Here is a 27,789-nt window from a genome sequence, read left to right as displayed (position 1 = left end):
CTGTTCCTGCTGTTGATGCTTTGCATGACTCTTCAGAGAACATTTTCTGAAATTGGGTACTTTGCATGAATGAGTAAGTAGTTCATCTGCATATCAAATGCAGAATGCTCTTGTGTAATTTTTTAAAAAAATTATGAAAGATCTAAGTTATGATTTCCTCTCTTTCTTTGTATGGGTTCTTTTGTTCATTATTGGCCATATGCTCTCCAGCTTGATACGGTCGTGTGTAACATACTTTAAGGTAATATCTCCCTCAGGAGTCATGCATTAGTATAATAAGGAACGGTCACAGAAGCTGCCCTCACAATGGGACACAAGCTCTGGCTGCGAGAATTTAATGTGATGATTATGCTTTTTCCACTGCAGTTATTTCTTAATATGACCTTTAGCACACACACATGGGCAGTAATGTCAGGACCAGGTATGCAAACACAATGACTCGTGATTCACTGTCCAACCGCCTGACATGCACCCATCATAAAACAGTCATCAACATTAGCTGAATAGTGTGATTAGGTTTTTGTCCCTCCATTAGAGCGATATTGCATCACTCACAAATCATCCTCAACAACATTATCTCAATGCTAATATCCATATGGCATATGTGGCTGCATTGTACACCAGTAGAGGTATAAAGGGTCATTGCTTCTGTGGCGATGTTCCTAATGAGGGGGAAAAAAAATTGCATTACGTGACAGTATTTACCAAAGCTGACCAGGTTTCTATGTCTATAAGGAAAAAGTGCAGCAGTTAGTTATATTCAAAATTCATCAGCTTCATGTATACAGTTAAGAATCATGATTCTCTAGAATGATAGCACTCGATTTTACCATGAACTGAATAGGAGGACTGTTTAAATTCATGTCCAAAGCAACACAACTGGCAACTACAGTAAACCCCTTCGCCAACTGTCTATGGCCTGGTTAAATAGGAATGTAGTAATTGATGTCAAGGAAGTACAAGATCTACCAAGTCACTATATACTTCCATTTTCCTATATCAAGTCAGGTATTGTTTGGACAGAAAGATGTGAGACCATCAGCATTTAACAGTTCCTGCCATCTTTATAAACTTATGTATTCCCTTGATCATGGTTGATCATGGACAGTGGAGCAGTACGGCAAAACTACCGACAGGCAAGAGGTTATTTCTTGTTGCACATCTGCTTCACAGTTCTGAGGTCATGGGCTCAATTACGGGCACTGGCCTTCTTTTGTGGAGTTTGCATGATCCTGTTACATTACAAAAATGTGTAGGGTAGGTTTAATGAAAACTCTGAATTGTCCATAAATGTGAATGTGAGTCTCAATGGTTGTTTGTCTCTATGTGCCCTGCAATTGGCTGGAGACCATTTAAGGGTAAACCCTGCTTCTTACCCAAAGGCAGCTGGGATAGACTGGAACCCTGGTGAAGATAAGCAGTACAGAAAATGGATGGATGGATATGTTTAATACATCCCCCACTAGTCAAAACACACTAACATGATTAATATTGTGTTGGTGGAAGAAGAATTAAGCTGATTAATCCACCTGTTTTCATCTAACTTAGTGGTTTGCCATTTTGACATTCTACTGCCTTAAAATGACATTAAGGTGCCCTGAGGCTTGCATTGGGAATGGGGATTCTGGGTTTAGTCATGAGATGTTCGCAAGGCAAGCACTTAGACTATAATGTTATAGCGGTATAATATACTATACAATTAAAGCTATTTTACTTTTACTTACTCCTTGACAATCGCGCCGTGTTGTTTGTGGTTCACTAAAATGTTAATATGTGCTTCGTCAAAGCATTGTTTCCTGATGAGAGACCATCCTCAGGATTTAAGAATCATAGTTTTTTTTTTTGTTGCACCGGATTAGTACGTATGCAAGGATCAATCATTAGTGTAAGTCACCAACTGTAGTTTGTTTACAATTTAGTTCAGTTTTGTGTCGCTCGGTGTGGTCAAACAAAGAGTTTTTCTTGTCTTGACTGTGTTTGGAAATTCCTCCGAACAAAGTAAGAAGAGTCGTACAGTAGTTTTTCAAGAATTGGTTGGTGGACACTGGATACCTCCATTGGATAAACATGGTAAAAGCCCTACTAATAAAGCAGATTGCCTTTGGTCGTTTAGAACACAACACTTGTCAGAAACACGGAGCATTCAAATTTTGTTCCAATGCACATCATAAAGTGGTTACAAGGTTTTCATTGGAAGGCAGTGATGTGGTTTGTGTTTTACAATGTTGCCTCATCTTAAAGAAGTTTTATCTAGGAATTTTGCATCTCAAATATAACAGCATGTATAACTGCGTATGCCTACGTTTTTAATTCCAGCCACACATGGCCCACCCTTGTCCTGACTTATTCGAACAAGCTGTTGGGATGACATACTTTTGTTCTTGCTCTCAGTCTCATACAAAGATGCACTCTAAGGTGCTGAAATCAGATTTGACACGAGCTAGTGTTTGTCAAGGCCAACTAAAAGTCGGTCAGTGCCCTTACAGGCAACCGAGTTTAGAACCCTTCCCTTGCTGTAACCTCTTCTTTTAACCAGTAGACATGGAAGGCACGGCTGACCTACATGCTGTAAGGAGGGCTCTTGCTCTATTGTTAGTGTGTACTGGTGGGGAATTGAGGTCTTTTCTGTTAGGAGGTGATCCGTTGAAGCCGCAGACTATTTCAGCAAAGCCTAGAAAAAAACCCACAGAAAGCTACAGAAAGAGCAAGCTCTCAGAGAGTGGGGCAAGCATTATTCGGCTCACGTCTGTCAAGCCACACTGCTTGTGTAATGTGCTTGTGTGTTGGTGACATGGATGTGAGTCTGTGGGTCCATGTGGGAGGGAGCTGCTTGACTGACAGACCTAATTCCCGCAACACTATGGAGCTCCATACATCGTTAATCATTGACACAAATGAACATCCCGCTGTATCCTTTCAAGGCTAAAAGATCCAGCTTCTGGCTGGTGCTGTATGTGTGTGTCCACTATACACCATGAGTTGGTAAGGATTCTATTGCTGCTTGACGTCTTAGATGGAGGTTTGCTTCAGTGCTCCTATGATGGATGACATGGTTACATACCTCACCTTCTTGGGTGTGGGGGGGGGGGGGGGGGGGTCCTATCATCATGTCAAGGTCAGTGGTTATGAAGCTTATAAAAGAGTGGCAACCTTGTGAATTTATTAAAACATTCATTATGGTACATTTCATCTAATACCAATTATTTTAAATGTCAAATTCTTTGTTGTCTTTGAGAACGTTATATGCCCACCAGGTTATGGCCATAGGAGAAAAACAGCAAATAAATAAACAAACTGTGGTTACATGCACATGGTTCAATGTTAGACTGAAACTGACGCCGATGTAAACAATATAACGTTAAAAAAGAGCTATGATGTGCGGTGTCAGGCAAGACTTCAACATATCTTTACAAGTAGGATTGTCCTAATTACATTTTTTGGGGCATCTGCTGTGACCAAGTTCCGATCTAATGTATTGGCATCGCAAGTGTCGGGAAACCACTTATAGATAGACGCTGGCATTAGGCAAGTACACATTTCTAAGTCACTGCTAATTTTTCACAAACTCACAAACCCTAACATTTTGTAATATAAAACTAAATAACAAAGTAAGCTGTACCATTTGGCAATATATTTGTCACTTAAGGATTATCTTGTTGCTTTTTGGCCATTACATATTATGAACAATATCAAATAAAAATAAATTAACATTAAACATAAAGTGCCTTTAGAAATAAATATGACTTCTTTTAACCAAAATGCTTTGTGGTGTTCACAGATTTCTGTACCTTTACAACAAACCAAAAAACTTCACTTATTCAGCTAATACAGTTTAAACCAACACAAAAGATAGCTTATTCAGTAAATCATATACAGACTTCCAAACAAATCTTCAATAGGAAGCATAAATCCCTCAACAGCTTTAAAACAATATTAATAGTCTTAATTTGGAGGACGTCACTCACCAGCTCCCAGTCGTTGCGCAACTCATTCATAAAGTGCGCCGTTACCGTAGCAACGGAAATCCACCCATGACGTCAGAGCTGTATTGCATGCTTTTTTCAGTGATTCCACGACTTTTGGTCATGTACTGTTTGGGAACAGCTTTACAGGCACAATACTTTCGCTTTTACTTTCGCTGTGGTGCGTCCACACCAGAGCGCGAAAGCCCTCGTTGTTAACGACCGCATATGGACTAAAGGTTGCGGTGGATGATGACATTTGTTTCGCCCTTTCAGAGCTGCGGGGAAGTTTTGACAGTCCTTCTGCTATTGTTCGCTGGTGAGCAGCAACAACCGTCGGTTTCTTACCCGCAAACTTGGAATGGAAATGCAAAAAGTACTGTTACATGTTTCCCGCTAGCTTTTTATCCTGAGGAGAAAATCAATCGCTCAGTAACTTCCGCTGTAGCCATCCTCATCTTGTGCGATCCTTTAGGTGCAGGCATGTCTTTTATTTTCATTCCGCGAGCAGGGGTAGTGTTCCTGTCATTAAGTTATTGTGGAAAATAATTGTTTTTGAACATTTACGAAATCGTAGTCAAATCGTCAAGTGTTGAATCGCGATGAATCTAATAATCGATGTATTGGCACACCCCTAATAGCCATAGCATTTGTTTTCATCTTGGTTGCAGTTGAGCTGGAGCCTGTCCCAGCCATTGGATGATAGGTGAGGTACTGTTCTTGACAGAGATGAACTTGTTTTACACTCTTATGAGAGTCAAAGTTGAACATATATTGGGAAAGCAATTAAGATTTTATGATGGAAACACTTTGAATATGGAATCTAAATTAAATTACTCCCTATGGAGAAAAAAATTTCCTATTCCGAACAAATTGCTCGAGCAAAATACCAGAATGTTCAATTGTTCAACCTTCGATGCTCCACTTTACGTCAACCAGGCACATAGTAGCTTGCTTTTGGATTAATTGTGAGTAAAGTTGAGGCTGCTGAATTAGCCTCCTCCCCTTGTCCATAGGCGGTTTATAAGAACTTGCAGGGCTTTAATACTAAAAATAGCCTTATCATGACTTCAGCAGAAACGATCATATGCTGTAGCTTATTTCCCTGCCACATCTCCATAGGAAAAAAGGGTGCTATGAGATCAAAGCAGTTTCAAAAATATTACCAGCCATCCAGTAAGGCAGTAGAAAATCTGCATTTTTCTGATGCTATGCTGATATCATCTATCTGTGATACAGTTATGCTCATACACAGACATAAGCTGCATGCTGCCTGTCTTTGCTTTTTAGTACTACTTCAACTTCCGTGTGACAATCAGGTAAAAACATATAATTAGCTTATATTGTTTTTATTATCTGGCTAGCTTGCAAGCACATTTTCTGGCCTACTCCATTGGCCTGCATGTGTTGTCTTATACCAATCATTTTTTAGCAGAGAAAACATTTGCTCATCATGTGATGTTGCCTACCTACAGTATATAGTGAGAGGGCACAGTGGGACAAGAGGCGGCTAACGACATTAGTGCAAATGTCTGATTTCCTACTTTGCTCTGTAACCGAACCCCTTTGAAGATGGACACAAAAAGCACCAGGTCGCTACATTAGACACACAATCCTAAATGGTTTGTTTAAAAATAGACTCCATAAAGCTAAAATTTTCACTGAGTGGATACAATTTGACACTTAGTTATCTACTAAGCTGTTACAACTACTCTGCTCTATATTTTCTCCAACCAAAAAATAGGCTTGCATGCCTGCAGGTTCTAGGGAAACATACATTTTTCTTGTTAAATCTATGATGTATGGATTTATATATATTTTTTGCCGTTGTGATTGTATTTGTCCAGTGTGGAGTAAATGTATTCTATCCATCTCAAAGAGTTCAAGGTCTGAAATAGGAGCAAGAAACCCATTCTCTTATATCACATAGAGAGCATGTCAATGGAAAAACCCATTATGTTTGCCTTCAGGCACTTTCCAATTTAACACTGTTCTCTTATAATGTGGTTATTCAGCAAACCTTGCAGCCATCTTCATCTAATTGCATTTTTTTTTTTTATAAATTGATAAAGAAAAATTAGTACACGCTGCAGCCTAAACCCCCTATTTATATTAATGCAATACAGTACCCATCCAATTGAGAAGCTCAGCTGGCTTTACTTATTATCAGCCATTTTAGCCTCAGCTGAAATGACAAAACATGTCAACTGTGTTCATTCTCTTGAATGCCCTAAAAGCTTGTAAAATGTTGGAGTCTAAACATTTTTGGGGAAATACACCTTGAATTTTCACTCCATTAAACAAAATCCATAAATATGAATAGGTAAATATAAGGTTTGTTTTGAACTGCGTGTCTACGGCAATGCTAAGATAATGTCCATGATATTAGCCCCTGCTAATATGGCTGCCACATATGGTAATGCGCATTACCTTTAAATGGAAAGTCGTCCCTGCCAACATGGCCGCTACATAGCCATGACTGTTAAACGGCTGAATTGTCCTGACAGTATACATGTGACAACAGCGGCACAACTCAGAAATACGTGTACCAAAGGCAGTAACAAGCGGACAATTCTGGAACAAAAAGATTTGACAAATACTGTACAAAGGGGCATCTTGAGTGGACTTGACATTATTTGTTGTCTGTTAAATCCAGACTCAGTTGGTTCGGGTCTGTTAAACTGAGGTTCCACTGTACACTGTATGTCTTTGAGCATTACCAATTGTGCTATGTCGGTAATGAGCACGACAAGCTGGTAATAATGCCCAGGGAAGGTATGAGAAAGACTTTTCTCAGTTGGGCGCCTTTTCTACACTACCGGTATTCTTTTATCTGTAGCTTTACACAGACTTAATGAATCTGTTCATTCAGTGATTCCCTTGCTATTTCCCTTTCTTGCTGGCATGTTGGAGAAAAATCCTGGCCAAATCCTTCATGTAATACGCTTTGTATAACAACATCTTAAGATCAATTACTCTTTGGCACACTGCCATTGAATGCACATTTAATGCAATTGTTTGGATGACTTGGATGAATAGTTTGCTGATAATTTTGTCATTTTAATTTAAACAAAATAGTGACCAGGGCTTTGCCTTTTTAAAGGGATACTTGACTAATTGAGTCATTTTCAGGAGTAAAAAGTGAATTTTGTCCAGAATTAGTTTAATAACTTCATCATTTTTCATGTGCATTTAATACCTTTAACTCATATGCTCCCAAAAACGCATAAACACGTTTTATTTTGAATATTCCCATGGTCCCCAAAACGTATTTATATGTTGTTGTTGTTTTTTTTTTATTGCTAGAGCATACAGAAGGTTTTGCTGCAGCCTCTGACCTGAATAGGTCGCTTATATGCAATGGTAGTTATTACAAAAAAACGGCCAGCAGGTGGCAGCAGAGTTGTACACAAGTAACAATGGTTTCATTATTTATTACACATCTGTACAATAAACTTGCATCCTTTTATTCTTAAATTGACATAATGACATTTGTTGACAAGGTGATTCTATGGACCAAATTGTAAAATGAAAATGACTGGGAATGACTGAGTTAAAAACACATTTTCCTACTTGCTGTCACCTGTATTAAGGAAATAGATAACGACCAATCATGGCTCACCTGTTTTCTGGTTTTGGTCAGCAATTAGCTTTTAAATGTATTAATTGTTCATGGAAAATAACAAAGTTATCACATATCACATAGACAGAATATTGTGTTCTTACCGTTGAAAATGGCTCCATGAGTCAAATATCCCTTTAAATTCACTTTTTTGTAAAACTTGATGTTAGGATTTTTACATTTTATGATAACAGAATAAAATATATACATAATATTTTCCTGGTCAATTTGCCAGCAAGCATGTCTGTCTAGCCAAACAAGCAGAGATTCATGCATTTACCTGGCAAATAGACAAAAACACAAAACTCTAGACAAAATCATCAAACTGAAAATTGTTCATCATTTCCCTTGAATTGCTTGGTCAAGCCTACTTTGTTTGACTTCCTTCTAAAACTGTAGCCTCCTGGAGGAAATTGATTTTTTTTTTTTTTTTTTTTTACCTCACTGACTTCCACTCGAGTGTGTTAAGGGCACCACATAGTGTGCCCGGCTGGATTGAGGTAAATACGAGTCTCTCCAGCCTATGTTGCACTATCAAGTACAAATGGTTTGCTGACACCCATTTACCCTCAGGTTAACCCACCTAGAATCCACAGACCCACATATCTATTAAATGTGCTAATTGAATTGGGCTGATGCTTCACTATTTAGACCTGGGATTAAGGGATTGTCAAAAGACAGTCTGTTCCCTTCTAACTACTTTCTCAATTCACTGTTATGAATCAAAGACCCTGTCCATAGGACCAAACCTAAACTGAACATAATCCTTGCCAAATGGACTGGCAATTAGCTCAACTAAAGACTTTTTGGTCCCTGCCAGTACACAGGATCTGCATTTTAAGCAGAGCAGCATAAACTGAATGTCTGTATTCATCCAACACTCTTATCACTTCCTACCATAAAAGCATCCACACATCATCACATCAAGAAATATTGCGAGCCCAACCAAATAATGATGGCACCGAAAAAGAGTAGCATATAAAACAAGTCTACATTTTTTAGAGATGCGGCCTAAACTCCCTCATAATTATCTTGTGGAGTCAAGGTTTCAAACATCTGTTTTTATCCCAATTACAGTGGATCTTAAACCAATTGCAAAACAAATGTTCCCATAAGATTTGTTTTCATTTATTCCAGACTAAAACTGTCATGAGCATAAAACCTTTATTAACTACGTGTTTAAAAAACAACAACAGATTTCTCCTCATACAATGGAACAAATACAAGAAAACAAACAAACACAGAATGAAAACAAAAAGCATAAAAACAAACAAAAAAACAAAAACAAAAGGTGGATTGTCATCATATTCAAAAATTTGCACACAAAGCGAAAACGCGGCAGAGCTTGTAACACTAGTGGACTAGTTGATTAAATATTTGGTGGTTCATAATTAGCAATCGAGTAGTGTCAAGAAGGGTTCCCACACTTTAACAAATTTATCTCTTAAATTATTTTTATCAAAACATATCCGCTCCAGCCTTACATACTGTCATTTCATTTAGCCATGTATTAACTACGTGTTTTTCAAGTAATATTTAGCATTTTACTTTGTTAACGCAAGTTTTTTTCAATTAGTCTTCATAGTAATAGAGGGAATTGCACTGAGAGACGGAACCAACAGGAGTGTCCCTAAAGCGAACACATAAGCACAAGTAGGGCATGTAAAATGTGACACCACCCAAATAAGCCTTTGAGCCTCTGTGCGAAGTATTTACTCCAATATTTGTAGATGACTGAAACTAGTTAACTTCTGTGGCAATTGCTTACTTCCTTTGTCACAATGATGAATGTGGTCATACCTATCAGACTGTGCCGGGGTTCCAATGTCCTTTGACAATGAAGGATTGTCCATTTGTGCCATGAACAGAGCACATCAACTGGGTGGATAAGCCCTGCAGATAAGCAATAACAAACACCCTCTTTGTTACTGGCACTTTTTAAAAATCATCACATTAAGACTAGTGGCACACAACCTTTATTTTCATTTGATGGCCATACATATACACCAACAGTATATTGTAATAGGTTATAACAAAAGGTGCTGGTTTTTGTTATGCTTTAAACAACTGTCATGACTGAATGCCAAACAACTCTGACAATTTGTATAATCACAAGAGGCCTGTGTAAGCATTATACAAACGTGTTTTTCCCCTTACTTCAGACTGAAACTCTTACGAAGCGGAACAAACTAATCTGTAAGTGCTTAGCGCTCTTGGCAAGCAGGCAGTGATTGTCCCAACCCACCACCCAGCCTTGACCCTCACTTCACTTCCCTCGCACTCCTTGGCCTTCTGCCAAGGCTGACCTGTCACTTGGGTGCTGGATGGTGGGAGTAAACTGTGCAGCAGCAGAATATCCAACCAGGCTGAGGTAAAAAGATCATCCTTCAAACAATGACACGCACTTCTTTGTTGTTTTTTTAAATTACTTTTGAACCTCAAAGCTGCAACTTTTTGCTTTTTGCATTGATCCCAGCAAAGGTGTAATATTGCCCAGCTTGTGCACTTTTAAACAGTAACACAGCATCCCACAATCATTATTAAATGCAAAGCTATCAGTTAGTACTAGGGTCTGCTGTGGCATTTTGCCAGACAGTGACATTGACTATTTACATGCACTCTATTATTGGGTTATGGTCAAAATTCCGTTTTCTGAAACGGAATAACCTGTTTACATGCGTGAGCGGTTAGAGTCACTCCTGTATACATGTCCAGAATTCCCATTCCCAATCCCAACTGCGACACACAGATGTCATTACGCAAAAAAAGGCATAATTTCTGCTTTTAACTTTCTCTGGTCAGTCAAAGTGTTTCCTCACTTTTCGCGGGTGTTATGTTCCACGCCCACCCGTAATAGGTGAATTTCCGCAAAGTAGCGGTCATTAAAAAAGTTGTCCTCCCCTTCAATAACGCTAATACTGTCTGTCACTTTAATGAGTAATGCAAAGTTGCATAAAAGACCAGCCTATCTGAAGTTAATTGCCTTCAGTTACCTTCTCCTGCAAACGCACGTGTGCACGGAGGAGGGGTGGAGGAATGAGACACACTCATTATGTGCTAACTGGGATTTGTTCTAAAAATAGATCACTGATGGGACACTGACATGCTAAGAATTAAATGAAATATTACCAAATATTCTATAATGATTCAAAGTATAATAGATTGTATTGAGTAAAAGAAAGCTGTTTATATTTAATACAAAACGGCCATCAGGTGGCAGCAGAGTATAAGAGATCAACCTGGGCCATGTTGCAAAAAGCTCTTTCCCCTTTTGGATATTCACAGATTTGTGAATACTGATAAAACTTAGCTACATTCTAATGCTAATTGCTGCAAAATGGAAAGATAGAAATTTAAATATTTTTTTCCTGATGAAAGAAGAGACTCTAATCTTTCTTTTGGTAGGTTGCATGTTTTTATAGCAATAGAACACAATATTCTGTGGGCCTTGCAAAATCAGTTAAAATCCAGTAAAACTTTAAAAAGGGGTGGGAATTTTAAGTACTGTAGTCGGTTTCCTCCGTGTAATATATACACTGTGGCATTTTCAGCATAGAGATGGAAAATAACGACAAAATGCAGCAGGCAAATCAATGTATTCAGGTTAGGCTTGCTTAGCGAGTGGCAACGTAAGATGGCCGCTGCACATACAAGTAGTTCGTGTACTGTAGATCAAGATTCCTTGCGAATAGAGCATACGCAGAACATAAACAAATGTTCCGTTCAATGGGGGTGTCCTGATTCGCGTTTATATGACCAAGTATTCAGGATAGAAAAGGCGTAACTCAGGGGTCTTATTCAGGTTTTCAAAACCTGAATAAGGCCTTTCAAAACACAAATATTGCCAATATTTGGGTTTTGAAAGGCTGACTTCATGTAAAACATCGCATTTTTAACAAAACAGGGCTCGGGAAGTGAGTGTTAAGGATAACACTTCACACTTCTGTCTAGGCATTCCCTTTAGCAGAGGGGTTAACCCGACTCTGTTACAGCTTTGATATTACCTCACACGGCAGAATATTGGTTTTCATGAAGTTTAGGTCAATGTTATCTCACACTTAGTGTATCTGGTGTATGCACTTTGTGTTCACATCTTTACCTGTTTGAAATACTGGATGTGCAAATACCCATATTCGAAAGAGAAGATAGAAAAAGCAAAGTGAGAAAGGTCGACAGCAAGAGGGGGATTAGGTGGACCTGTGCACAGATGGCTGCGGGAAGCAGATGTCCCACTTGAGCTGTTTAGGCTGGTCCCTGCCAGATCCGAAACAGTGACAGAAGTATGCAGAGCAAAAAGGCTACCTTAGAACGGGTGGCAAGATTTTCGCAAGCAGATGCTAAAAAACATGTTCGGAAATGTCACAGGGAACACCGCAACAGAGGAAAACCACATCGCCTCTTCACATGTACATTTGGAATACCACCACCATTTGCAAATAAGAAAATTAGTATGTGATGCAATTGCCTTGAGTTGCAGCAGTGACCCCCTTGGGTGCAATGTTAGTGGGAAAAAGATAATCTGCTTAGCTAGTGGAGTTATTTACCACTACCCTTACTAAATATTGGCTTGTCCAGGAAAAGCCTTTACTGTTTCCAATAACAATAATGGACAATCATGAACTGTAGCTGTTCTGTGTCTCTCGGCCCATAGTCGACTGTCATATTTGGACAACTGATTCTCTACCTGACATTATTATGTATTTTGTCTGCATGCGTAGTTCAGTGTTCACATTTCCCATGTTTGGTTTTACTGTAGGACATCTAACGTTAAATACCCCCCAAAAAAAATTTGTGTTACTGTATATATGGCATGGCAGTAGAAGCAGGGTGCTACTTTTCTTGCCCCGTTATATTGAAAGCAATGTCACTGTCATGCAAATATTTAGTACTGTACCTCAATGGTCCCCAACCACCGGGCCGTGGGCCACTTTGAAAGAATAAAAAAAACTTACTGTACTTCCGGTTAATTAATTAGCCGAGGCTTAAAAAATATTTTATTTTGAAAAGTGACCGGATTCTCTGTTTACGACGGCATGTCAAGATGCTAATTATCTCAGTCGCGTAGCGCTGATTCTAATCGATAAGTTAGCAAAATGAGTAAAAAAACCCAGACATAATTGGAAAGTTTCTTTGTGACAGAGAAAAAGCCCAGTGATGAGACGACACAGGAGCCTATGACACATATAAGGTGCATGGACTTAGAGCTACAGGTGATTGCCACGCATGATGGCCCGCTTTGCGGTGAGCGGCTCTTTATTTTGCGTTATGGTGACTGAGTTACTCATGGACTTTAGATTTGTTCTGTGGTGGCTTGTTATGTTGGCATAGTTACATAAAAATGTGGCTTCACATTTATTGTTATATCTACAAAGTTTTTGCGTTGCTCGTATCATTCATAAGCATTACCATATTAAAGTGTTGTTGTTACCCTTGTTATGGTGTTTGTTAGTACAGGTACATAAAAATACATTGTGGATTTGCGTTTGTGGTTAGCCTTTTATTAATCAGCCACCGAACAGCCAAACACCCCCCCCCCCCCCCCTTTCCCTCAACCAACTGGGTTGCCTGTCCGCGAAAGTTGTGAACTTGTATGAACCGGTCCGTGGTGGAAAATAGTTTGGGGACCACTGCTGCACATCACACCAGTTCTTGCCATATAATACTGAATAAATACTATCTGCTGTAGTTCACTTATTCCCTCTTTCCAAGTTACTTCATGGGGTTCAACACTTCCTTTTCAATACACTGTAGGGGTGGATTAGCACAGACATGTACTGTATTTCTGGTAAATGTCAAAAGCCAGTCCGCCATTATGGGCTCACAATTGCTCCATTGACAAGACATTTTGGGCGCTGGAAACTCCACTTTGTTTGGAGTTTTTAGAATGAGTCAAATTTGCCTCAATGAAACTCAACAAATGTCACACACAGATATGGATATGATAATTATGCATTGTTGGTAGCAACTAAAAAGTCAGAACTGCATACAGTTATGGTTGTAGCAGCAACCTGTTGCTTTGAAATACACTTACGAATCTACAAATGTGTCTTTGTGTGGACATTCAGTATCTATTTTTTTTTTGGACAGAGGTGGGTCTGACTATGGAGTAAAATACCTATCAGCATATGTACTGTATATGGCCATACTAGCCTAATTAGGACAGCAGGGAATGAAGCTTGTTTTTCATTTTAATAATTTCACACCTTTAATTTGCATTTCACATACTTAGTGTGATAACCTCTAAGATGAAAAAGTCTTACTGTATATGGTTAATGTTAAAATAAAATGACCGCATTTTACTAAAAGTCACACTTAATTTTTCATCGTATGGCTGGTCCTGCGACTTCTACTCGGGTGCAACTTATATGTATTAAAATTAGAGCTCGGATTCTAGTTAAGGTAAGCCATTTTAAACTAAAACCAAAAACCTTTCCATAGTTAGAAGTGGAAGTTTCATCCAACCAGAACTTGTTTGCTGCCATCAACACGGGGTGCATATGGAAATTCCTCTGACACCCTAACACTAGTGATGGCAAAATGAAGCTTCATGAAGCATTTGCGATATTTTTTGACTCCTGTAGATGGTGCTCTTGGTTTAAAGATAAAGGCAAGTGCAATGAAAATGGATTACATTTGCATTGCATCTTTGAATCATGAGTGCCATCTAGAGGAGTCAAAAAATATCGCAAATGCTTCATGAAGCTTCATTTTGCCATCACGACCTAACACCACTCTGAGAGTTTGTTTGGAGAGGCATATCCTTCTCCCTTCGCATTAATTTCCAAATGCAGACTATGTTTTAAACTAAGCTCCATCTTAGCACTCACTCCACCCTTTTTCCCTTTAATAATTCACAGTTTTTTTTAAGGAGCTTTGTTTATAGAGCAATAACAATTGGCTGGTGCAATATATTGGGGTTGCCTCAATCGATTAATTTGTCGTAGTACTAGTGTGGGAGTTGACCATTGTTGTGCCACTGATTGGACAATTTATTCAGCGAGTTGCAGAGTTCAAGTCAATAACACTTGCTCAAACAGCTTGATGCAGTGCTTTTTTTACATTTAAAGGGATAAATGTGTCCAGCCTTCAATACAGCAGGCCCACTAGAACGGTTATATTAATAGTAAGGTTTAAATATACGTTGGCAGCATTTCACTACGGGCTAAAAGTTGAATAATAATAGAAAGGTGCTAAACTCTCTGCAATTATAATCTTCATTATCATCATCATCGTCATGACAGCAGAGATGTTTTGTTTCGTAATATTTTTTTCAGTGATTGTCATTGTATCGTCTTGAGCTATTTTGTTACTCAAAAAACATGCCATACAAAGTTGTTATTAGACAAAAATGATACAGAATGTTTCTCAAGGAGCTTTACTAGTTGTTTAAAGGGGTACTCAATGCCAAATCAACTTTTTTTTCATCTTCATGCCAGCCAGACCACGCCCTACCCCCCTCACCCCTCGCAAGCCCAACTGTCCTCCAGGCAACTCGCCCCTTTGAACGCCATTTTCAAATATTAGTGAGGGGTGGAGTAAAAGTCTGGTTGGGGGCTGAGTTACTCTTTAAAAATAACACATTTTGTTGGTGAAATATTGAGCTAGATTTAAAAAAGTGTGTCAATGCTAAAAGTCATCATCTCTCTCGGGAACAAGCTAACACAAAGCTAACATAGCATTATTTAAATTACTGCTCATGCCCTTGTTCTGAAATGTTGATTAAAAGAAGTGTGCTTGGGTTGCGCTTTAACTTAAATGTGGCTGTATAATGGACAGCACTTTCACATCATTATGTGGAGGAATTGTCTACTGTTAGATAATTGCTCACCCTCCTTATGGCAAAGGCCAGTTTTAATTCTCTCATATTTTTCAACCGCTAATTTGTGAGATCCATTCATCTTTATACGCTTTAATTTTTTGCAGTGAATGTCAGCTTCTTAATTACCATTGAATCCATTATTCAAAGGGAGCTTTTGAGATTTTGTTCTCTACATCTTTTATATGGTTTCTAGTGTTTTTCACCTATGAATGTCATGTTCACTTTTCATGCAGCTGTTGAGGGAGTGAGGGAAGGAAGGTATGACCATCAGACCTATCCAGAGTGTGTCTTTGAGCTTCTGGTACTCAGCAGACCCTTCAACCCCACAAACCGGCCGTCACGGATAGTGATAGACTGTGAGAAAACTGAGCAAGGCTTTAATATGTAGTAAAAAAAGTCTCACTGCACAATGGCAAACAGAACTGCTGTAGCCACTGGGAACGGTATTATTACATGAGAAAATCGGTTAGTATGTCCACACCTTACATCAGTGCTGAAGTTACAGTTTAAGCTCGAGTTGTTCCGAAATTGTATCCGATCACATCTTTTTCAGCTCATCACTGTCAGATGAAAAATATCGGATCCCTTCATCAAAACAATTCTGAGGTACAAAGATCTTGCTAAACGGAACATTATTATAGGTTAATTTTGTATTATAGAATATAACATTTTGGGTTTGCGTGGGGTGTAAATAAGACGAGAGGCAGGAGACTACGTCCACATTGAGTGCCGGGATTCCGCAAAAATGTGCATGGCCTTATTCAAGCTGCAACTATTTGAGACGGGTTGTACAGCATCTATTTGTACATTCGTGACCCAAATAAAGGAGACCATGTTACTGTACCTGGCATTTCAATGAGTTGATTGACAAAAAGTAAAGCGCCCATAAGCTGGCATGATCATCAAGGAGCACACTTTCTAATCAGTAAAAAGCACGAACGACTGTTCCAACAAAAATGGATGGAGTTCTAGTTTTACTCATGTAATTTTGCACTGTTGGAAACTACTGATTTTTTGACTATTTAAGATACATACACATATTCTCCACACCCCCCCCCCCCCTCTCTCACTCTCTCCCTCTCTCCCTCCCTCTCTCTCTCTCAATATCTATCTATATCTATCTATATATATATATATATATATATATATATATGTATCTCTCTCTCTCTCTTTCTCTCTCTCTCTCTCTCTATATATATATATTTTATTTTATTTTTTTATTATTATTATTATTTTTTTTAAGACAGGATATTTAAATGCAATTTGTTTGCATCATTATTTTGTGCTGCACCACTGATATGCTATAAAAATGTTATTTTAAACACTGCGGCACTAGACTTATAGCCGTGTAAAAAAATATATATCAGAGGGTGCAGACATGCACAGAAATACATACAGCAAAGAGGAATTTGTTTGCGAATAGGCAAAATTTACAGTCAATCCCTCTGACAAAAGCTGCCCTAGAACACAGCATGTCAAGAGAGCAGTGTACCAAGGAGGCCACGTGTTGGGGGAAGTGCTCGTTTCCACATCAGAACTACCTTCATCATGCGGATGGGGTACTATGAGCCTTTCTTGACATGGCTACGAGATGCAGGTCGATCCAGCTATGAATATGTCTCCTTGCAAATGTGAGAACGGATGTGTTGGGGTAGTGCAAGTGCAAAAAAAGCTCAGTTACAGTGCACAGCCCTGTTTTTCTGTGAAGGTGAATAATATTCTTCCCTGTGACAGACCCACCAGGTTAAGCTTCCTTTGAGTCTTTTGAGATAGAAGGGAACTTCCTAGACATTCTGAAGTTCCTAATTAAAATCATGCACCAAGAAATGTGTTTTTTTGTCATGATCTGCGCTTTTGTTGATTTTGTTTTGATTGGATTTATTTTTGTCACGTTTGCCATGTGTTACTTTTTTCCACGTCTGTCTCATTAGGGTTTTGTATCCACCTATTCTCATCAACCCGGTCCCTTGTGTTTACCACCCTGTGTGTCTTGTCCAGGTGTTTGTCGTTGTCTTGCTAGTTACCTGGTTTATTTCCGTGTTTGTCGGATCCTTTCTTTTGCTTGCTGATGCTGATGTTGATGTTCCTTTTGCTGTCATCTGTCTCGTAAATCAAACCAACATGTCATGTTTCCTTTGGTCGTGAGTTTATTCCCTGAGTTTCTTAGTTACATTGAATCTTGCCTTTTTGGACTTTGCAGTATTTTGATAATCCCACACACCTTGCTGTTTTTGTTTCTTTTATGAAAAAGGAATTCTTGAGATTCTATTGACAAAAAGCGGCCAATTTATCACTGAGGTCAACCTATTCAACCATTTTATGCCACAGCTGAAAAAATGTTAGCCATTTAAAATTTTCAATTATCTCTTGGGTTTGGCAATATTAACCATACATGACACTGATTAACTTGTATACATCACAATTATGTAATTTCAAAATTATTTGCTGCAGGATATAATATAAAATGAATGTGTCTTAGGGCCAAACTGTTCGCATAATAACATAACTTTTATTAAAAGTATTGCAGTGTTCTGAAGATCAGGAATAAGGATTGTTATCAAGCTCGTGTAGAGATTGCTGATGAGCTGATTATATAAATCAGGTGTGTTGGAGGATGGACACATCCGGTCCTTGAGGACAAGGATTGGGAAAGCCTGCTCGAAGCTCACCAATGTTTTATATCTCATGAGTACTTCTTGCATCACAGAAGACGTTTTGAGGTATAGTATTTCCAGAAAATATAGATTGAACTCCAAATTGTACCATTTTTGGAATGTTCAGCTTCAAAGGTTTCACTGAATTTATCCTAATGTTAGGTCATCATCTTTACAAAATACGCTGTGGTTACTTAATTAATTAGAAACTAGCAACTGCCTTGATTACAACCAGTAATTAGTAGAATTATGGCAAGGTTTAAATCCAGTTAAAGATAGAAATTGGAGTGTATACAGAAAACAACACCTGGTACCACAGTTTCATATCATGTCAAAAATTGCCTCTTTTGACACGTATTTGTCAGGAGGTTTATAAATACAAGTATCAGTGTGACACCTTGGTAAGGGATTACAAAGGAAGAGATAACAGTAATCATTTCTGGATGAATAGTGCAAAGACGCTTAATACTGATAAGCAGACGGTGAATGAACGTCAAGGACAAGTCAATCAAGATGAAGAAAAATGTGAAGTAGAGATTCTGCCTGCGTATAATGTGCTACAGCCATACTTGCCAATTGCCATGATAACTTTTGACACATAGTGTATATCTTGAAAAGTGGGTTGCATACATTTTTGACATTCTATCAGATTTACAGCGAGTGTACATTTACACTCTGTTCAACAATAGCCACGTTTCAGGCTGACTTAGACAAAACGAGATGGTTGTGAGACAACACGGGTGACCGAATGCTGTGTTTGTCTGGTGAGTTGTGTTTAACTTGTCAAAACATTTGCCACAGCAGCTGTGGTGTGGATGAGAACAACGAATGCAACAATATCTGACAGCATATAATGGGGCGTAACACAACTTGCAGGAGGTCCGTAGTGGGTCAAGAAGAATATTTATTCCCGGTATCTTACACTCACTGCACACAACTTTTCTATCTGTAGTGTTCAATTTACCAGCAATAGCCACCATGGCATACTTGTTTAGAATTCTAAATGTTGATTGTGTGTGTTTTGTGTATTTGCATGTGTGTATGAGAGAGAGAGCGAGAGAGAGAGAGAGAGAGAGAGAGAGAGAGAGAGAGAGAGAGAGAGAGAGAGAGAGAGAGAGAGAGAGAGAGAGAGAGAGAGAGAGAGAGGGAGAAAAAAAGGACAATAGTGTGTGACTGCAGTGTGTATGCAGATAATAGGCTCTTTTGTATGTTATGTTAGAAGAGATGGATTAGTGAATTATTTGACAGACAACTAATCTTATCAAACACTTATTAAACGGCAGTATACTGCTGATGCCGACTCTGGAGCGCAAGAAGTTCATTGGAGCCTGCCAGGGCCACACACCTGCTCCAAAGCTACCCAACATACAGTACATGTTTTATCTATAGAAAGCCTTGACAGAACATGATAAATTAAATGTGAGGGTTGTGTCTGGCTGGGAGGGAACATACTGGCTTATTTGGTGAACTGTCGGCCAAATCGTGGCGCACCTTAGAGCCTCTGGGACTCCATGCCTGTCCCGTAACACACAATAGCCAAAATTCCACTAAATGTCATGCAAACGGGTCTAGCGTGGCCGTCGAGAACATAGTGTGAATGTAGCATTATGTTGCCATTAGCTACAATTGGTCAGGTTTCATGGTACATGGGCCTGATTGTGAAAAGGACAATGAGTGGGAAATGATTCCAATGGAAGCTGCAACTCAGCGTTGAGAACCTCTACACTACCGTTGATATTCTCTTTTCCGATTACGACATGGTCATTGAGATAAATTGATACCCAAAAGACTGGAGTTTTCCAAAATACACATGGATTATCCACCAAGCTTCTGGGAGAATACCCTTGGACCAATGCGGATGCTATGTTCTCATCCAGCAGCAGATTGCAAACAACTGTGTTTTCAATCTGTTGTAATGTGAGTACAAGGAAATCTCAAGACTTTAAAGACATCCTAGAGAGAAATGTGCTGCGCAGTGTCGCAATGCTTGGGCTCATTCACAGGTCATATGTCTTCCAGGAGGATAATTACCCAAAACACACAGCTCTCCTGACTACACTAACTTTGCCTTCTACGGCCCTCATCTAAATCCCTTTAAACCTTTTATCGAAGGAACTGAAGCATAGGGGAAGGCAGTTTGCTCATGAGAAGTAAGTAGTGATGGCAAAATGAAGCTTCATGAAGCATTTGCGATATTTTTTGACTCCTCTAGATGGTGCTCTTGGTTTAAAGATAAAGGCAAGTGCAATGAAAATGGATTACATTTGCATTGCATCTTTGAATCATAAGTGCCATCTAGAGGAGTCAAAAAATATCGCAAATGCTTCATGAAGCTTCATTTTGCCATCACTAGAAGTAAGCCAAAATATTTTTGACAGGTGCATGAATGTTACGGAGAGCTACAGAAAAGGTTAAACAAAACTAGTTAAAAGTTAAGGAGAATATAAAGTTTAAAAGTACCACTAAGTGGGGCAGAATTCGTTCTCCACATTTGACCCATCCCTTGAGGGAGCGGTGAGCAGCAGGGATTGCGCTCGGTAATCATTTAGTGATCTAACCCCCCAATTCCAACCCTTAATGCTAAGTGTCAAGCAGGGAGGCAAATGGGTCCCATTTGTTTTATAGTCTTTGATATGACCCGGCCGGGGATGGAACCCACAACCACCCAGTTTCAGGGTGTACACTCTACCACAGGGATGTCAAACTCATATTAGCTCAGGGGCTGCATAGAGGAAGATATATGACCAAGTGGATCGGTAGAATAATGGTATATAACTTAAAAACAATTGCCGTCAATTATACGCGGATTTTCGCTAATTGTGGGCCAGCCCTAAATTACGGAGCTCAACTGTTATCATATAGTTCCAAAAAATAACACGGACGTGTTAAATTTACCTGTTTTGCAGACATTATTCCCAGAATGCGTTGTGTGGCACAGTTAATGAAGTTATAAGGGCGTTAATCTTAGTCATATGTATTTGTGGTACCAGTAATTTAATTTGTGTCGTATTTAACACGTTTATGTCGGTCTATGATTTAATTATTATTATTTTTTAAACAAACCGTAACTTTAGGTTGTGTGTAAAATAATGACATCCAGGACGATTCCATGTACAAGTTGCATTGCTCATCATTGGACTGCTTGTGAAATTATGAATTTAGATGTTTTGATTGTGGCTGGCTGATTAATTGGTCCGACATTAAAACATTTTTTTACTTTACACAATCGTCTCGCGGAGCGGATTAAACCCCCCTGCGGGCTTAATCCAGCCCGCAGGCTGTATGTTTGACACCACTGCTCTACCACAAGGCCACTGAGCTGTATCATTGACTGTCAGACATGGTCGAAACATACATGCATGAGACACTTTTTGTTTTCTCATTTCATCTAAACTCATTCACTCCCAGCCATTTTCACTGAAGCAGCCCCCTTCACTCTTGGCTGTTTTACTGGATTTTGACTGATTTTGCAAGGCACACAGAATATTGTGTTCTATTGCTATAAAAACATGGAACCTACCAAAAGAAAGATTAGTCTCTTCTTTCATCAGGAAAAAAAAAGTTTTTTTTTTTTTAGTATCTATTTCCATTTTGCAACAATTAGCATTAGAATATAGCCAAGTTTCATCATTATTATTATCAAATCTGTTTAAAACACTGGGGAAAACAGCTTGTTGCAACATGGCCCTGGTTGATCTCTTATACTCTGCTGCCACCTGCTGGCCGTTTTTTCTAATAACTACCATTGCTTTAAGCGACCTCTTCAGGTCAGAGGCTGCATCAAAGCCTTCTGTATTCTCTAGCATAAGAAAACGTAAAAATTGTATACAAATGTTTTTGGGTCCATGGCAATATATAAAATAGAATGTTTTTATACGTTTTTGGGAGCAAATGAGTTAAACACTTTTAAGCTGTACGTCCACAAATCCGACTAAAGTCTTCTTTGTTCCTACAGGTGCTACCTGTTGGATGGGATCTCAAAAGGAGCCTGGCTGAACCGCTCAAGCATAATTTTTGCAGGGAATGACCAGTGGTCCGCAGACCCACGTGTGTCCATCGTGTCCAGCGTTGGGGACAAGCATGAATACAGCCTTCAGATACAGAAGGTGGATGTAACGGACGATGGTCAGTACACGTGCTCAATTCAAAGCGAGCGCAACCCACGACCTAAACTTCTCAACTTAATTGTAAAAGGTATGTACATATTGTATTTAATGTTTGTCACTGTTTTGAGATGATTTTCTGTGGGTGTATCTATCTAATGGTTTAAAAACATGTACTGGTAACTAGTGATGGCAAAATGAAGCTTCATGAAGCATTTGCGATATTTTTTGACTCCTCTGTACTGTAGGACATCTAACGTTAAATACCCCCCAAAAAATTTTTGTGTTACTGTATATATGGCATGGCAGTAGAAGCAGGGTGGTACTTTTCTTGCCCCGTTATATTGAAAGCAATGTCACTGTGCTGCAAATATTTAGTACTGTACCTCAGTGGTCCCCAACCACCGGGCCGTGGGCCACTTTGAAAGAATAAAAAAAACGTACTGTACTTCCGGTTAATTAATTAGCCGAGGCTTAAAAATATTTTATTTTGAAAAGTGACCGGATTCTCTGTTTACGACGGTTTCTTGACGCATGTCAAGATGCTAATTATCTCAGTCGCGTAGTGCTGATTCTAATCGATAAGTTAGCAAAATGAGTAAAAAAAACCAGACATAATTGGAAAGTTTCTTTGCGACAGAGAAAAGGCCCAGTGATGAGACGACGCAGGAGCCTATGACACATATAAGGTGCATGGACTTAGAGCTACAGGTGATTGCCACGCATGATGGCCCGCTTTGCGGTGAGCGGCTCTTTATTTTGCGTTATGGTGACTGAGTTACTCATGGACTTTAGATTTGTTCTGTGGTGGCTTGTTATGGTGGCACAGTTACATAAAAATGTGGCTTCACATTTATTGTTATATCTACAAAGTTTTTGCGTTGCTCGTATCATTCATAAGCATTACCATATTAAAGTGTTGTTGTTACCCTTGTTATGGTGTTTGTTAGTACAGGTACATAAAAATACATTGTGGATTTGCGTTTGTGGTTAGCCTTTTATTAATCAGCCACCGAACAGCCAAACACCCCCCCCCCCCCCCCCCCTTTCCCTCAACCAACTGGGTTGCCTGTCCGCGAAAGTTGTGAACTTGTATGAACCGGTCCGTGGTGGAAAATAGTTTGGGGACCACTGCTGCACATCACACCAGTTCTTGCCATATAATACTGAATAAATACTATCTGCTGTAGTTCACTTATTCCCTCTTTCCAAGTTACTTCATGGGGTTCAACACTTCCTTTTCAATACACTGTAGGGGTGGATTAGCACAAGTGGAAGTTTCATCCAACCAGAACTTGTTTGCTCCCATCAACACGGGGTGCATATGGAAATTCCTCTGACACCCTAACACTAGTGATGGCAAAATGAAGCTTCATGAAGCATTTGCGATATTTTTTGACTCCTGTAGATGGTGCTCTGGTTTAAAGATAAAGGCAAGTGCAATGAAAATGGATTACATTTGCATTGCATCTTTGAATCATGAGTGCCATCTAGAGGAGTGAAAAAATATCGCAAATGCTTCATGAAGCTTCATTTTGCCATCACTACTGGTAACGGTAAGTGAAGACCCATGCATTATAACAAATAGTATTGATATTGTTGGCCCCTGATAATCTGAACCAGTGGTTGCACGGAATGGCAATTATGCTTAAGAATTATTAAACACAACATACTGTATACTTGTGCAGTCCTTGATACTAAATGTAATGTATTTCATCATTTTTTAAGACATTAGAATATCAAAGTCTTTATAGTCTTTTGATGTGTTCAAATAGATGTCTTATTCAAGTAACTAATTAATGTCACTCATAATTACAACTCATATGTGCTGATTTTTTCTCATCTTAGTGGAAGAGCATGTGCTTTGAGAGTTTATAGTACAGAATGACTGAAAATCTGACATTTTTTTGGTGGATGTGAACCAGCAATGTGGGGTATATTTTTCTGCTGAATGCTGTGCAGCACAAAATAGAGGTTTGGTTGACAAAGGCAGCTTTAATTCAGTCTCCTTGCTTTATGATAGCAGACAAAAATACATATATTCTTTGAGACTGATGTGAATTGGGTGGTAGCATTCTGTATGTGACACTGAATTGAAGAGCAGTTCTTCAAATGTATTGAACATCATAAACATGCAGCATATATCCTTGGAGGACAAAATTTTATCTGATTTTGTGATACTCTCTGTAACATAGTCAAAGATTGTATTTGAAAGATTGAAAGGCTGAGACCACAAGGAATGTATTCACTGTCACTGCAGTCTTGGCTGAGTTTGTATCTGGTATCATCAAACTGTTGCTTGTCAGCTTTCTCTAAAGTCTATTTTCCCAATGCCATGTCATATTTCTTTATTGTGATAAAACTGAGGTTTATAACTCTTTTGGTAACGAATATATATGAGGGAATTATCAGTCAAGCTGTCAGAAGAGTTAATAGCGTTCTGTTTTTTTCATTCACAACAGGGCAGTGGCTAGTGATGAGGCGCATTGGTTGGAAAATGATTGGATTTAGTTTACAAGGCATGATTGGGACATTTAAAGATCTCTTTAAATGTTGTGTAATCTAGTCAAAATTTGTTTTATGTGTGTGTGTGTTTATGAAATTCATTCATTATACAGATGATCAGCGATTATTGTGTGGCTATCTGGTTGATGATTAAGACAGTTCTTAGAACGGTTGTCATGGTTTTGGCTTTGGAGTTGTTTATTGTCGGGATATATCTCTGCCTGTTTGTCCGAGTCGTTGTGACCTGGAGCGACGGCCTGAGGGTAACAGTTTGTACAGGTAGTCACTAAGGTGAGAGGCATCCTTGTTTATGTTACCAGCTTTGCTGAGGTAGCAAGGGCTGTCCTCCAGGCTGGCCAGAAACAACTAGTGATCTTCTGTTCTGTGATGATCACTCTCTGCAGTGTTCTCCTATCCGCTGCCATGCACCCCTTGAACCAGGCTGTGATACAGTACGCCGGGATACTCTGTAGGGCGTCCCTGTAGAATGTCACCTGGACGTACACAGCGCTCCAGACTAACGATTAAAAATTTTTTTTTTTACTAAGAGCACTTAATATTTTGGTAGCACTGGAAGTACATTTCCCTCCATTTTTTACTGTATTACTGACTGCCACTGAGCATGTGAAGACATAATTTGAAAGATCAGTATAGAAACAGATTAAAAATATCACTCACCATTAGCGACGCTTCAACGTGACCGGTCGGATGCCGTATAGATAGGCACATGTATCAGGTACTGGTGACAAGAACATTTTTGTTTGCACAAATACTAATAAAGGCGGCAGCCGATAAAACTGCAATTACTGTTAAAGGCCATTCAATATCATCAGAAATACAATACTGCCTCAAAATATTGTCATATAATTTTGAGGCCATTTCACCCATCCCTAATTTATGCCAGTTAAAAACCCATTGCCTACCATGAACATGAGCTCAGAATTTGCAGTGCTCTCAGGCCGTGCTGTTTTTACATCTTTTCTAAGCCGTAATATGCCAACATCCATCTGCTTGCTCTGCAGTTTAAAAGCGAGTGGGTATAAAGTGGAGCTGTGGTTGGTATGAATACGCCCGTAAGTGTCTTTTGAACAATCGTCCATGCTTGCGTGGTTGTCCATTACACTGGGAGGCAAGAGGCTTTTGAAAAGAAGCTCACGCTCACATCCCTTTCGTAAAGGGTTACTTTCAGAAGGGTCATGAATATAAATCAGTTTTAATGCGGAAGTGTCCAGGACAATAGCATTGGTATCATGTAGACTTGGAAGCACTTTTTCATCCTTACTCATTTTAATCAGTGGTGCTTTGAGTAACGAGCACCCCAATTTACAGCATTTTTTTCATTGTTTTGATTTCTGGCTTGTGTCAATGCACAGTAATGATGCTTTGTAAAAAATACATACATTCTCTTTTAGTCTGTTTTACTTTTTTAAAACGTAACTAAAAAACTGGTGGTGGTGCTTCAAAGCCCAGAACAGATTATTTCAATCTCAATTAATTTCAGTTGGAGATATTGATTTTATTTTATTTATAAATCAAGGTATCATTGTATTTGGTAATAACATATTGCAATGCTTTTCCATTGACATCACCATTATGTGATTATGTGAAAGTCAATGCATCAGTGAAGCAACATGTATAACATCTCTTAGGTGCTTAAAGTCAGATGAGGTGAAACATCTATTTTTATGGGTTTATTATGTGGGAGGCCTTTGATAAATTCTGTCTGAACTTCTGTTGGCTCTTTTGTCTTTCACGCTTGCTATACTATGAATGACCAGAAAGAGGACCAGATTTAATGCTAAAAAAGTTAAATATTAGAATAATACCAGAACGATCAAATACACAGTCATGGAGCTTAATCTACCACACAGATGTGGAAGAAGGTCTAACCCCTCCAAAATGATTCCCTGTCATATACTGCCTTAGTCAACACTCACAAAGGGGGTGAACCTACACAAATGTCTCATGGTATGTGTACCAAACTTGGTCTTAATTGGTTTTAAATGGTCTAAACTAGGTGCGCAAAGGGTGCAATAGATGGGAAATGCACACCTTTGCAATAAGATTATGGAGTGATCACTAAGACACATAACGGAATCAAATTGTTACCTTCACAAAACGGTTAGGCTTACTCGGCACATTTGTTGTGTAGTTTTTGCATAATCCCACTAACGAAATACATTGGTTGTGTAATTTTTTTGTAATCTTTCTGACAAACTCCAACAACTATATTTTCAATGCAACATTTGTTCTTACCTGCAAGCATCAGTGCTGCTTTCATGTCTCTTTACTTATGCGGATATTTCCTATTCACACCAAACCTCCAAATATCATGTGATCAACTGATGTCATCTGCTTGGCAGACAGTAATGATCACTACAGGATCATCATGTTATTGTAGTTGTTGGCTTACTGTACAACATTCTGTAATGGGAATCTTACCGGGGGTGTTCCGGGTCAGAGCAGCTCTTTACAACTGGCCATATGGCACAAGCCAGCTGAAGCCACTGTGCCAGTTTTCAGCAGTATGATGATATGTTTCGTAACGGCTTGATTTCCTAATGGATGGACTCGTGTGAGAGGCCTGTCACACACCAAGTCACGTAGTCAAATGCGATTCAACCGCATAGGGGTGTGAATCTCACCAGTAAGAGACAATTTATTATGTATCTCGATACATGGGGTTAAATATGATTTAAAACCAATCAGCGAAGAGCGGGTGTGATGTTAGAAAAAGGACTTGTGGGCGTTTCCTTCATATTCTGACCTATTGTATGCGTGTTGAACATGTGTGACTCAGATCGAGTTATTGTATTTTTACGAAATGGGGATGTAGCACTTCTCCCGGTGTTATTAGTATAACGTATGCCATACATGATGGCAATTTTGCCGTAGTGGCAGAACATAACATGAAAATGCGATGGAGAAATCAATGTATTCAGGTTAGGCAGCCTTAGCGAGTGGCAACGTAAGATGGCCGTCCGTGACTTCAGTTCTCGCAACGGCAATTAAGCGACATTGCTCGTCCGTTCATATGTAAATTCGTGGTCTTGACACGTCTTCTTCTGAAATAAATGCTTCCAGTGCTGTCAGCTACTGGGGTTTTGTTGACTGTGTTTTTTTT

The 27,789-nt window shown here is 39.1% G+C and overlaps 1 protein-coding gene across 2 annotated transcripts in view; it reads left to right on the top strand.

Annotated features, from left to right (window-relative positions):
- negr1 (neuronal growth regulator 1) overlaps window positions 1–27,789 on the top strand; it is a 154,316-nt gene that overhangs the window by 19,845 nt on the left and 106,682 nt on the right. For both annotated transcript variants that reach the window (XM_086089000.1, XM_086089001.1), the window contains exon 2: window positions 22,013–22,251. In XM_086089000.1, the coding sequence (XP_085945126.1) occupies window positions 22,013–22,251 (239 nt within the window). The remainder of the gene's footprint in view (window positions 1–22,012; window positions 22,252–27,789) is intronic.

The sequence above is a fragment of the Leptonotus elevatus genome, chromosome 11 (genome assembly GCF_054856555.1).
Source record: "Leptonotus elevatus isolate MCC_2025b chromosome 11, RoL_Lele_1.0, whole genome shotgun sequence".
Taxonomy (NCBI): Eukaryota; Metazoa; Chordata; class Actinopteri; order Syngnathiformes; family Syngnathidae; genus Leptonotus; species Leptonotus elevatus.
This window is presented reverse-complemented; position numbering and strand designations above follow the sequence as displayed.